Genomic DNA, 12,559 nt, shown 5'->3' with positions numbered 1-12,559 from the left:
ATATGGGGGATTTTTGACTTTTTTGTGTGTTCATGCACATAGTGCTTGTCATACAGCAGTCCCATTAATGACAGCAAGTTTATCATGTTGTTCCACTGCTCTCTTCATATGTGCATTAAGGAACAATTTATGAATTGACGTACACAATTAATGTACATTTACCGTAGTACGGTGTATGCATGAACTGTGTTCACTATTTCACTGCATTGTGTGTTAGACATGCAGTGATTTACACCTCCCAGCTATGTGATGGATCGTCGTGGTTTAAGGGTTGCGATTTCATAGAAGAGTGGATTTAGCCTCCGTCCCATTTGTTCTCTTTAATTGCTCTCGCCTTTGTTTGTTTTTGTCCTGCTTCCATTGGCGTCCTCACTCCATGAGGCTGTTGCATCGCAATTGCATATCAAATCCTGAACATTCATCCATTTTCGGTCACACAATTCATTGTGTGTAACATGAGTGCAATATTTCAATTCGGACGAATTGGCGCATCAGCATCATCGCAACGCCTTAAAAAAAACGAAGTAGTTTCTTTTTCATTTGCATCAGTGCACACGTGGTAGTCAGAGGGTACGGCGGCACCGTTGACACGGCAAACACACGTCACAGGGCCACGGCAATCGCTTTAATAAGAGCCCCTAAACGCATTTTTTGAGCTTGCGTCGCCGATGGAAAGCGGCCGGCACCATTGGGTTGCTGAGCCGCAATAACCGCAGCCAAAATCCCCGCGAGGGTTTCTCCTTGGATTTGCTGTGCACAGATGCAGCATGGCGACGAGAACAGCTTTGTGAGTAGCGTGGGGTCGTGGGTGGGACGCGAGAGCCTGGCGGAGCGCCTGGCGGCCGTGCCTTCGCGTCTCCCTGCGGCTCGGGAACGTCGCGTCATAGAGTTCAGCCGTCGCTGTCAAAAAACCTCAAAACACTGCCGTGCACGGTTAAGCATGGGGTGGGGGGTGGGGGTTGGAGGGGGGGGGGTCCTTGGCCAGAACCTTCGAACACGTACGCACACGCGCAGCGTTGAGACAGACGGCAGCTACAGCCGGTGCACTGGCAATCAATCCTGCTGATTACTGCGGTAATTCTGCCAAGTTCTTACGGCTAATTTACTTCCTAGAATCCAAGCGCTCTTGCATGTACAGAACAAGTGGGTTTCGGCATTTTCCTAAGAATTTAATGTGTTTTTCTTCAATAAATAATTCCCAGGAAGCTTGTTTGTTTGAACAGCAGGCGTTCGGGTTTTCTTCCCTCATCCCAACACCTCGCTGGCATGGGGGGCGGGGTGAGTGCGGTGAGATGAGATGAGCTGATTCTCCAGATGTAAATAAAGATGAAGCAAAGTCCTCGTCGGCTGCTTTCTGTGACGATGGCCACGATGATTTGGCCACGGACTCTCGCGCGAGCGGTGAGGTGGAACCGCATGTCACGCAGGCGGAGAGCGGCGCGCGTCAACTTGTAGGCTTTATATTGGGACTCATCGCTTGCAGTTTATTCGTGGAGTTTACAATATGCGGTAACTATGTCGCGCCGTGAGGGCTGTGGCTATTTGCAAATCTGCCTCGTGCGAGGGCACATGGCGCTGGCTGAGGAACGCCCCCGCTCCTCGTCCGGGAATCGGAGCGATTGGTCAAGCTATTTACACGCTCACAATTTTTAGATCTTGTTTTCTTTCCATTTTTTTTGTTCCCCCCCTACCCTCCCACTGAACGCAAGGCCCTATATCAGGCTGTCAGCGGAGATCAAAACACGCATTAGCGTGAACGCCTTGGCGAAGTGTTAATATTGGCATTGCATGACAGATATCTGGCTTTTATAAATATCTCTCGACTAAAGTGTTTACTTTTCCACCATCCCCACGACTGCTGCACCCGCCGCAGCGCTCGGCCTGCGCAGCACTCGCGGAGCCTGCGATGGCTTTGCCCACCTCGTGCCGTGGAAGGCACGGTGGTGCCGCTGCTGTGGTTGACCGCGCAGCATGCAGGCGGGACGCTTGCAGGCTCAAATCCCAGCCGAAGGTCGGTTCAGCCCCGCAACCCCCTCCGAAGGCGATAAAAATTGTACTTTGATGAGCGTCTGGGGATGTCAACAACGGTTGCATTATGGAAAGACTTGCCCCTGCCACAGGTATGTTGAAACTCCACCAATGGCATATGGAGATTAAACAGAATACGAGTGCCGCCTATTGGACTTTTTAAAATGAACATATAGCCGACTTCCTTGGCTGGTTCTTTTTACTGTAAAATTAGTATTGTGCTGAATCCGTAAGTGTGCAGCCTTCTGCATGAATATGTTTTCTCTAGGTCTCTTTTGTTAAATTATTGTTTGTTGCAAAGGGCTCTTTCCTGATTCATTAAAACAATGCATTATAATTTAATTTATTTTATGCAGCTTGCATTATACCGATACATATTCACAGGCTCGAGAATCTTGGAATGATGAGTGAGCCCCGCACGGAGCACAGATAGGTTATGTTTATACATCAGACAGACATTTGTTTCGGATGTAATGTTTTACGTTCCACGTTGTGGTGGGGTGCCTTCGCCCTTATGCCGGCACCCAACACACAGCTCGCTGTGGTTCTGACGGAGTGGTGGGATCTGTAGCATGCGCCCACAATAGCGGCGCACATGCTTTTTGATCGCTGTGACCTTGGGGCATTGTCAGTGGAGGCAGGATGAGGGCTCAAACCAGTGAACCTCAACCCTTAAGGGAAGCGCCCTGTCTGCTCCAAAGACCACCCAACCACTACAAAAACGAGCGAGTCGACGCTCCAACTGTCACGTCGAGCCTGAGTGTGTGCGTGCGTGTGTGCGTGCGTCTGTGTCTGCGTGTATGTGCGTGTGTGTGTGCGCGTGTGTGTGTGTGCGTGTGTGTGTGCGTGTGTGTGTGTGCGCGTGTGTGCGTGTGCGCGTGTGCGTGGTGTACGTTGGGAGCGGGAGTTTAGTGGTTCGTTTATCGGTGACAGATTTGAACCCGGTGACTCGAGCTCGATTCCCGCTCACGACGAATAACAGTGGCGAATATTTTTACTGATCTTTGCATATCCCTAGATCGACTCAGCCTGAAATGAATATATGGTGCGGTGTGTAAACGTCAGCACTGGGAAGGCAAAGGCGTCCGGGCTTGGTGTTGCCCACTCACCCCATCGTGTACCGTGCCAGCCTTCATAGGTGCTTTCTCACAGCACTTGCCCCAACAGTCTGTTTAAGGCTATAGGGGGATCTTTTGTCTTCGCCTTGAGTGTTTTTGTGGGAAGCGGTTGCACAATGGCTCGTACATCATTGGTTAATGCTGTCGTAACTGATCTAAACTACCCCTTAGGTTGACTCGGCCTTAAATTACTTACCTCGTGTGGTGTGTTAATGTCAGCCGAGACAAAAGAGGGTGGACGTGGGGCTTACCGCACGACCCCCTCGTGTGCGTGCTGAGTTTTTAATAGGTGCTCATGAGCAGCACTTTCTGAAGTAGTCTATAACCGGCTGTGTGGGGGATCTTTGGCTTTGTGCGCGTGTTTACATGTAAATATGTGACGGGCGGTCGTGTCTCGTTTCACACGCTGTGTTGTAACCCTCATGACCTAGGTTTGATTCCTCGCTCTGATTCACAGCACCACTGGTGATTGAAAGCTGAACCTGGACTAAGCCTCCCAAATGTCAACTCGGCCTGCATTTGAAATATACCGGTTTACACATCAGTGCAATAGTTACCCTACTATATCTGTTTAATGTTTCTGTGACTTTATTTGTACTATGATGGGTATAAGAATAATCTGCCTGAGTCAACTTACACTGCAGGGAATTTATTATTTTACGTTGATTTATATTCTGCGCAATATTTTTTATTTATCACGCGACATCGTTGTTTTACTCTGATTTAAATTTGCCTCATTGCGGTATTTATTTTACTTTGTATTGCTATTGCCATTTTGGTAACTGTTGCAAATGAGACCCACGCTGGTCTATTGCATTCTCACCTGGTTCAACACGTGACGCAACGTGTGAGCGTCAGCACTGGGGTGGCTCGTATGTTGCCGACTACCCTCCAGTGACCCCCGCCCCACCCCGCCCCTGTGCGCCTTACCAGCTGGGATAGGCGCTCGCTAACAGCGCTGAGAGGGAGGGAGAGGAGGGGCGCGCGGGCCAGAGAACGTACGCGAGTTGGAGACGTCACGTTGACCGTTAGGAGCCGTAAGTGTGCGCCTGGGGCGCGTCGCTTGGGGTTACGATGGCCAGTGGCCGTGCCTAACGGTGGAGCGGCACTCAAAGGAGGGAACACGCACAAGGGCACGCTCAACGTGGAGACGGAGCGATGAAACCGGGCCATGCGCAGGTCGCTCGATGGATCGTCGCATCGTGAGGCCGTGAGAGGTGGCAACGGCTCGTGGAGGACTTAGTGCAGCGTTTGGTTGGCCGTGGCCGATGATGATGATGAACGGGACAATTCCATGAGGCTGAAATGGAAGGGTGTTTCAATTTGCTGTCTCAGGGGTTGCTGTATTTCATGGATGTTTCTTATCGTGATGTCCAAACCGTATATTTAATTCACATCTAAAGCAAAAAAAAACAAATTACAGCTAAAGCTGCTGAAATCCGTATGGGGCATTTTCATGGGTTACATCGTTTGTGGAAACGCTGCCCTCTTGGCATCTGCTCCGTCTGCACGGCTCACATGCTGCTGCGATGCTCTTAAATGTATCCGACATGGGTCAGATTTCCCGGGGATTACCTGGGGCTGTGCTTTACACATGAATTTATACATTTTGTCACTTTGTGTGCGCACGCGCGTGTGTGGTGAGCACGGTTGGCCGCGTACGGTGCGAAATAAGTTCTAACGTACATACGTACGTTAGCGCATCGTGCTACAATCCCCACGACTCTGATTCTCGCTCACGACTAATAACAGTGGCGAATAATTGAACTGGTCCTCCTCTAGGTCGACTCAGTCTTAAACATGCGCCAGGTGCCTTCGTCAGCGCTCGCCAACAAAATTTGCCCCAACAGTCTTTCAAAAGCTATACAGGGGTCTTTGTCTTTTGTTTTTGTGCATGTGTGTGTGTTCATGGGCCTGTCTGTGTGTGGTGAGCAGTGACACCGTGATTAGCACACTGTGCTACAAACCTGCTGTTGACCTCATTCCCCTAGTTTACGGAGTTAAATTCCTGACATGGCTTACATCCGTGGTGAGTTATAAAATGAAACCAGTCCTTCGCTTCCCCTAGGTCAGCACCGGCTTAATGTTTCTGTGACGTAGTTGCGGCCACATCGCCCTCTCGTTCGCCGTGCTGGCTTTAAGAGGTGCTCGCTGACAGCACTTGCCCCGACCGCCTGTTGAAGGATAGATGGGCGAACTTGATCTTAGTCTCTGGTGAAGAGCTGCCACACAGGATGAGAAAACTTGTTGACCAATGCCACAAATGTATACTAATAATGGCCTCTATATTTCTAGGAAAGCATGACTGAGTCTCCAGACTTTTGCATGATGATCCTGCCTTGGGATGTTTTTTCTCCATTTCTTTCAAATGAGTGTCATGCGCTGAGGTGTGCTCTTCACTATCACAGAGCGACTGTTTGTTGTACATCTGTGCGAGCGTGTTTATACTTTGGTGGGCATGAATGTTTGAACATATGTTTAAATGAATACGAGCGTGTTCATTTGACTGTGTGTGTGTACAAGCGCGTGGGAGTGCTTGACCACGGTCCTCTACGCAGTCAAAGGCAGAGAGGGATCCGTTGGCCGCCTTTCTGCAACTTTCTGATTGGCCGCTCACGCGCGAGGTTCCGCCGGTCTGTCCAGTCGAGGCTCCGCGAGTGTCACGGCGAAACGTGTCGAAGTCGTAACCCCAACGTCGCCGACTTTGCGACACTCGTGGTTGCTTGCAAGCCAGGGGCGGTGGCTAATCGAGTGTGCAGGTGGTGCAACTGCACCGGAACCCATGGCCAGGAAGGGGCCCAGATGACAGGCAACGAAGAGGAGAGACATGGAAGAGGCCGGGGACATTTAATTCCATGCACCAGGGCCCATGCTAACCGCGCTACATCACCGCTCGCCGCTCCCTTCACCACGAACCCTAATTGCCCTAAAATGCTCACACGTGGGTTAATGCCTTGAACCGAGTGCACGTGCAATGGCTGATGAAAAAGCGGCAGAGGGAAATATCCGAGAGAGAGTGAATAACGATGTCAGGTGGCCGCGCCAGTCCGGACGCCTTCTTGCACGTGGCGCGTGATTCACAGCGGCACGTGACTGCACGGCAACACAGTTTGTCCGCGGCTCAGAGGAAGAGGAGTTTGGAGCCGCATTCGAGAGCTCTCGAGCCTTGCTTGGCGTATGTGTGCGCATCGCCATTGCACGCGGATAGCAGCCCGGTGCTGACGCGCGCGCCAAAGGGCAGGGATTTTACTTTGTAATAGCCGTGGCTTTTTTTTTATAACGGTGTACAGTTGTGCAGAGAGATTAAAGCTCGGGCGACTAAAGGAAGTCGCTTGCTCGCTCTCTCCTCTGTGTTTCGATCGTTGGGGGATTTATAAAGCGCCTCGTGTGAAAGGCCCGACGCAGAAGCTCCCTTGGAATCGATCTTTCGTGAAATTTATGGGCAATCTTAAACCGCATCGGCTCACAAACCGTGGCTGATGCTGTTTCTGAATGCACCCCTGGGAAATAAACTTTAAACCAACTCCGGAGTGCGACTTTTGACGGCTAGAACAGTGGAGCGTATAACGACTCAACGGCCCGATTCGCAATTACGAAGGAGGCATCGTCATATGCGATGCACTCCATTATCTGGCTCAACCACATGGGTGTAAAATTATGGCTGTTGCTGTACATCAACATAGGCCGTACGAAGAAGAAGAATGAGGATTGTAAATTGAGTGAACCCTCATTGCGTGGATGACTTGGGTCTTGGGTGGCGCAGGTCATATGTCATGCAGCCTGTGTGTGTGTGTTACGCGCTGTGCTACGCATCCAGCGACCCGAGTTCGATTCCCGCTGCATGGCCACCAACACCAGTGACGATTATTTGAACAGGTCATGGGCCTCCCCTAGGTCGACTCAGCCTCAAATGAGTACCCGGTACAGCGTGGCCACCCACCCTCTCGTGTGCCGTTCTGGCCTTCGTAGGTGCTCGTTAACAGCACTTGCCCCAACAGTCTGTGAAGGATATACGTGGGATCTTTGTCTTTGTTGTGTTCAGCTCTTGAGGGGGGTCCAAGCTCCCCCGCCAGGCCTCCTCGTTGTAGCCGAGTCCACTCTCACGTGAGTAGGCTACGTACGCGTATGGTAGTTAGTTTTTCTTGGGTCTTTTCGGGAAGGTCACGCCCATTTTAAACTTTTATAAGCCGTTTGCCTTTAGAAGCTAACCCCCTTTTCCTGATGACAACCGCTTGTGTTGCGATCGAAACGTAGTTTTTGGTTATTTTCTTTGAACCTATCTACGTGACTTTACCGAAAGACCCAAAGAACATGAATCCCTGCAGTCACGAAAGCTTTAAATCAAAGGTAGTTAGTTTATGAAGAGGTGACCCACTCCCTATGGTTAACGCTTATTTATACGCGAGGGTCAGTGAGATTTTGAGATGGGGTTATTTCAAGCATGGCCGAGCCACGCGCGTTATTTAATATTTAAATATAGAGGCCTGCCCTCGACAGCGGTGCAGCGGTGATATCTGTGCACAGTCGATCACTGTAGTAAGCAAACACGGAGCCCCTAAACGTAGCGAGCCTGAGCTCCCCGATTGCTTTTTAGAGTCCCCGGTCGCAGCCCTTTGGACTGCTTTCCTACAGATAAACTTTTATTTGTTGGCTATTAGTGGTCAGCTTTGCGTTAAGTGATTGCGTTAAGTACATTCCGATAACCGTACTGCGCTCCGATAACTGGTCACGCTGTTCGTGTTTATTGGTCGTCCTCGATGCAAATATCCTTGAGGTGCTGTCACATGAGATGGAGGTGGAACAGCAGAGTGGATTGTTATGCTTCCAGCACACCGGTGAAGGAGAGCGGTTGGGATGGGCCCTGGTGCAAGGAATTACACATGGGGCTCCCACCCTGTCCAATGTCCCCGCTTCGTCTTCTTCATCTAGGTAGCCCAGCACTTGGGCCCCTCCGGCCCGAATCGGAATCGTTATTGAGACGGGAGGAATCCGATGATCTATGAAGCTCTCTTTCACCGATGTCCAGGCGGGGCGGGGTCAGCCAGCGACAACAACAAGAGAGCAATCGATAGTGCACCGCCTGCACTCTCGATTGCATTGCCACTGTTGTTTGCTCACTGAACATTTATTTTTATGCATTCGCCCCTCAGTTGTATTGTGCCCGCAAGCATAAGTGTGCCAAACACGTGACCAACTCAGAGAACACTACATGTCACGAGTGGAACTCACATGTATTTTTTACAACTCCACCCAATTTTTGTGAATCACACCCGAGTTGCGTATCATGTCAGGGTTGCCACCTGTTTAGGTTTGAGCCGGTCAGTACAGGAATTGGCACTTGTGTTTGGGTGGCGGGAATTGGTTTGTGCGGAGATCTGGTATCGGTATTTATTGCAGTAAACTGCACAGTTTTGATAGATCGAGTGCTGATTGAGAAATACGTATGGGTTTAGTCTTTGGAAAAAGTTTCAACCCAAATCCATCTTGAATGAGTGACGTGTGCGGAATGCTCGTTGGAAGGTGTTACGGGGCTGATGACGCGTGGCAGGAAGGTGCCACAAGGGGTCATTCATTTCTCTCCTATTTTTCGAACTCGAGTCATCACATTCAAAGTGCAATAGACAAAAACTCCTACACTAAAGTACTTACCTTCTCTGAATATGCACAATGCTTGCAGGTGTGTCTGTGTCTTTGTGTGCCGAGTGCGAAGCGGTGGTGCAGCCGTTAGCCTGTTGCGCTCTGAACCCGATAGCCTGAGTTCATTTCCTGGCCACTGCTAACGTCAGTGTCAAGTGATAGCGGAACCGGTCCTGGACCTCCCCTAGATTGACTCAGTCCTAAATGAGTGTCTGTCGTGGTGTGTTCAACATCAGCACTGGGGAGACGAAGGCCTTAAGAGGCCCTCGCTAGCAGCACTTGCGTGCCCAGTGGGGCTGTGCGGGGTCTCAGTATGTGGGGTTGGGGTGCTCATTTCCCAGCACTTGTCCCAAAAGTCTGCTAAGGTTATACGGGGGATATTTGTCTTTTGTGGGGGTTTTCTAACTAATGGTTGTGCTGTCCGTCCCATCTGGTTTTAAAACATTACAGCAGGATTTCTCTAATCCGGATTAATCGGAGACCAAACTGCAGAAGGGGGAAAAAAATCGCGATCCATGCAATAAATTCCCACGATGATTTAACATCGGCCGCTCCCCTGGATACATGCGGAAGCAGCAGCATTGTGAATGCAATCGGTGGCCATGATTAGGCTGCAGCAATGTCTTCCGTTTACACTGATCAATAGCGCGCACACAGCGTTTGTCTTAAAGCAATACTTAATTATTTAAGCCGTTATGTAATATTCAAACGCCATCTGGATAAAGTGGGAAATCCGGATTAGCCGAGTTGAGAGAATCAGAATGGTTCCTGGGTTTATGAATCTCGATAAGGCGAAGTTGCAATCGATGTTAACTAACTATCTTTTGTTTTATATCTCAGCACAATCATCATTAGCTTTGGATGCGTGTGATGGTGTTGATATCATACCCATGGTGATTGTGTGAGGGTGATGGTGTGATGGTTGATGTCATTCCTGTGGTGATGATGTGAGGGTGATGGTGTTGATGTTGGATGCGTGGTGATGGTGTGATGGTGTTAGCACGAATGTCATGTGACCAACAGAAGAGATGTTGCTGTGTGGAAATCCCAGATGGACGTGCTTATCACAACTGCCGGGGCCCGTGAGTGTGTGTGTGTACAGAAGCTCATGTGGGGAGCGACAGTGTCGTGGGGAGACAAAGGCGGCCGGGCGTGGTGCTGGTCACCCACCCCTCGTGTGCCGTGCCGGCCTTCGTAGGTGCTCGCTTAAGAGCACTTTCCCCAACAGTCTGTAAAGGCTATAATGTGGATCTTTGTCTTTGTGTTTGCAGGAGCCCATGGCCGGTGAGAGGAGGATGGACGAGCTTGTAGGGGAACTGGAGGTGGAACGGCGCAACCTCAAAAGGTACCGGACGTGGCGCCCGGCAGTAGGCAACCCAAACAACAGCGTAGGGCCGCAAATAGCTCAAGGTGGGGGTGGGGGGCAGGCTCGCACTCATGAAGAAAATATACGGGGTCACCAAATACCAACCCAAACTCAGATCCTTCCTCTAACTTGTGGATCACTTTAATTATTTCACCAAAGTTGCGTAGCTCGCTCAGCACATCGTGTTTGTTGTCGTGGGACGCACCCACAAAACATTTCTGCTTCGTGCCTCCAGAGGGCTGTCGGCCAGCACTGAGAGGACCGCCGGATGGCACGGGCGAAACATCACGCACAAAACTCTCAGCCAAACATAAACAAAACAAAACACGACCTCATTTTGTAATTGTGCACACCCTTTGTACGTTCTCTGTTGTGGCAGCAGAACCCCCTCTTACGGTTTGCAGACTTTGAGTATCCAGTTACTGATGAGCACGTAGAAGTCCCTTTAAGCAATTTACTAAAAGTCCAACCTTTGGCAGATTGCAAGCAGCCGCAAGCCGATAGCGCTGGGAGCCGCTTATAAAACATTTACAGGCCTTGGCATGGGGGTATAGGGACGTTTATGAGTTTTCTCAGTGAGCCCTCGAGAGCGATAGAAGAGAGGGGAGAGGGAGGGAGGGGAGAGCGCTGCATGGCATATACCCACTGGCTCCGTCTGCCCTGCTAAAACAAGCACTGCACGTGACCTACGCAGGGAGAGGGTCATCTGGTCCCTAAACCAGCTGACGCTTGTGAAAACAAAGGGACCACCATGCCCGGGCCTTGACCAACACTGGCTTTTACAGACTCTGTGTCTCCGTCGTTGGGGAGCTCGGCGTTAGAGTGGGGAGAAGTTTAAGATAGGGGGGGGATGGGGGCGGGAGGCACGGACAGAGCCGTGCCTCCTTCGCCTGTAGCACGCATCTGCGCCGGTTCGCTTATCTGGCCAGTTCATGCGGTAATATTGCCAGTCGGTACGCCTTTGTGGTTGATGTCTTCATCGCAGAGTGCCCTGCAAATCCTCTCTGCCTCGTGGCACGTGGCTGGTTTCTGGGCTCCTGCATTAGCGTCGGGACGCGGGGGTTGTCGCGGCGCGACGGTGCCCGCTGGCCCCCGCCGCGTTTCCCGAGAGCCGGTGGCTTCGGGGTGCGAGCGTGTGCGTGAGTGCGCTCCACCCGCGTCAGTGGACGTTGGTGTGATTGTTGAGTGGAGCCAAGGGGCAGTCAGAAGGTTTGAAAATGAGATACGAGAGCATGCCACAGAGATCCCCCCGTGTATAGCTTTAACGGACCGTTAAGGCAAGCGCTGTTAGCGAAGACCTATGGAGGTCGCCTTCGTCTCCCTGTTAGTGATGTTTACACATCGCACAAGATACTTATTTATGACTGAATCGACCTAGAGGAGGCCCAGTGTTAGGTTATACAATCGAACTTGGGTCGCCGGGTTCGTAGTGCAGTACGCTAGCCGCTACACTACCGCTTCCCAGCTTTGTACACACTCATACAATTGAAGCCCATTTTGTACTAATAATGCAATTATCATCAGGGACTTCCCAGTAAACATGCAATGTTGGGCCAACGCTGGCCCAATGTTGGTCCAACGGTTCAAACCTCGTGCCAACTTTGGCTCAACATTGCATGTTTACTGGGCTCATATATGTCGTGAGAATTTTACAAGGACGTGCGTGCTGACATGCACTGCTCTTCGGCTCACTTTGACATTCTCAAAGTGTGTGACGTCCTGCCAACACGCCGCGTGCAAGCCTGTACGCAAGTCTCTATTTGTGCGCTTGGCAATTAATGCAAGTGCGCGCATATGTGTGCGGGTGATCGCGGTCACGTGACCTCCCATCTATCTGTAGCCATGATCGAATTTCAGCGTTTGCCAATCGGTCCTGGCGAATCGCTCACGGGTTTTCGTGGCATTTTATTTATTTAGTTATTATTTTCTTTGTTATTTGTTTTGTGCACCGGGGATCGAGAGGGCACCGCGCGTTTCTGTGAGAGCGGCTCTGTGGCACAGCTGTCTGCCAGCACCACCGCACGTCTCCACTCTATCAGTCTGATGACTTGTGACTGGGTGATGAGTGTCGGCGTCTGCACGCGAACGAGCGAGCGAACGAGCGCTGGGTCTAACGGAATGGTAATGTGTGCAGCAACGCGTGAGGATGCGCTCCGTTTTAATGGGCTATCGTCGTGCTCCTTCAGTTCACTTGTTAGAAAGGCAATGTGGTGAACACAAGCATTAAATACGAAGACAAAACATTAAATATTGATGAGTTTAAGAGGCGACATTGTGTGTCTGAGTTCCGATAAAATCAACAATTACACTTGTGTCAGCCGTGAACAGAAATTATAATTCTACGGCGCCCAGCACTACATATCTAAACATTTATTTAATTTTAAAGATGATGCATCTTTATTTCCTTCAT

General features: G+C 50.5%; 1 protein-coding gene across 11 annotated transcripts in view; it reads left to right on the top strand.

The window, feature by feature from the left end:
* The window catches only part of NCKAP5 (NCK associated protein 5), a 268,026-nt gene that overhangs the window by 96,090 nt on the left and 159,377 nt on the right, over nt 1-12,559 (top strand). For all 11 annotated transcript variants that reach the window (XM_032944573.2, XM_032944576.2, XM_032944592.2 and 8 more), the window contains one exon: nt 10,055-10,128. In XM_032944573.2, coding sequence (XP_032800464.2) covers nt 10,055-10,128 — 74 coding nt within the window. Of the gene's footprint in view, nt 1-10,054; nt 10,129-12,559 lie in introns of those variants that run through there.

This window comes from Petromyzon marinus, chromosome 4 (genome assembly GCF_048934315.1).
Source record: "Petromyzon marinus isolate PM22_M1 ecotype Great Lakes invasive population chromosome 4, UKy_Petmar_22M1.pri1.0, whole genome shotgun sequence".
NCBI classification, from domain to species: domain Eukaryota; kingdom Metazoa; phylum Chordata; class Hyperoartia; order Petromyzontiformes; family Petromyzontidae; genus Petromyzon; species Petromyzon marinus.
Note: the sequence above shows the minus strand (reverse complement) of the source record. Positions and strands in the feature narration are given on the sequence as shown.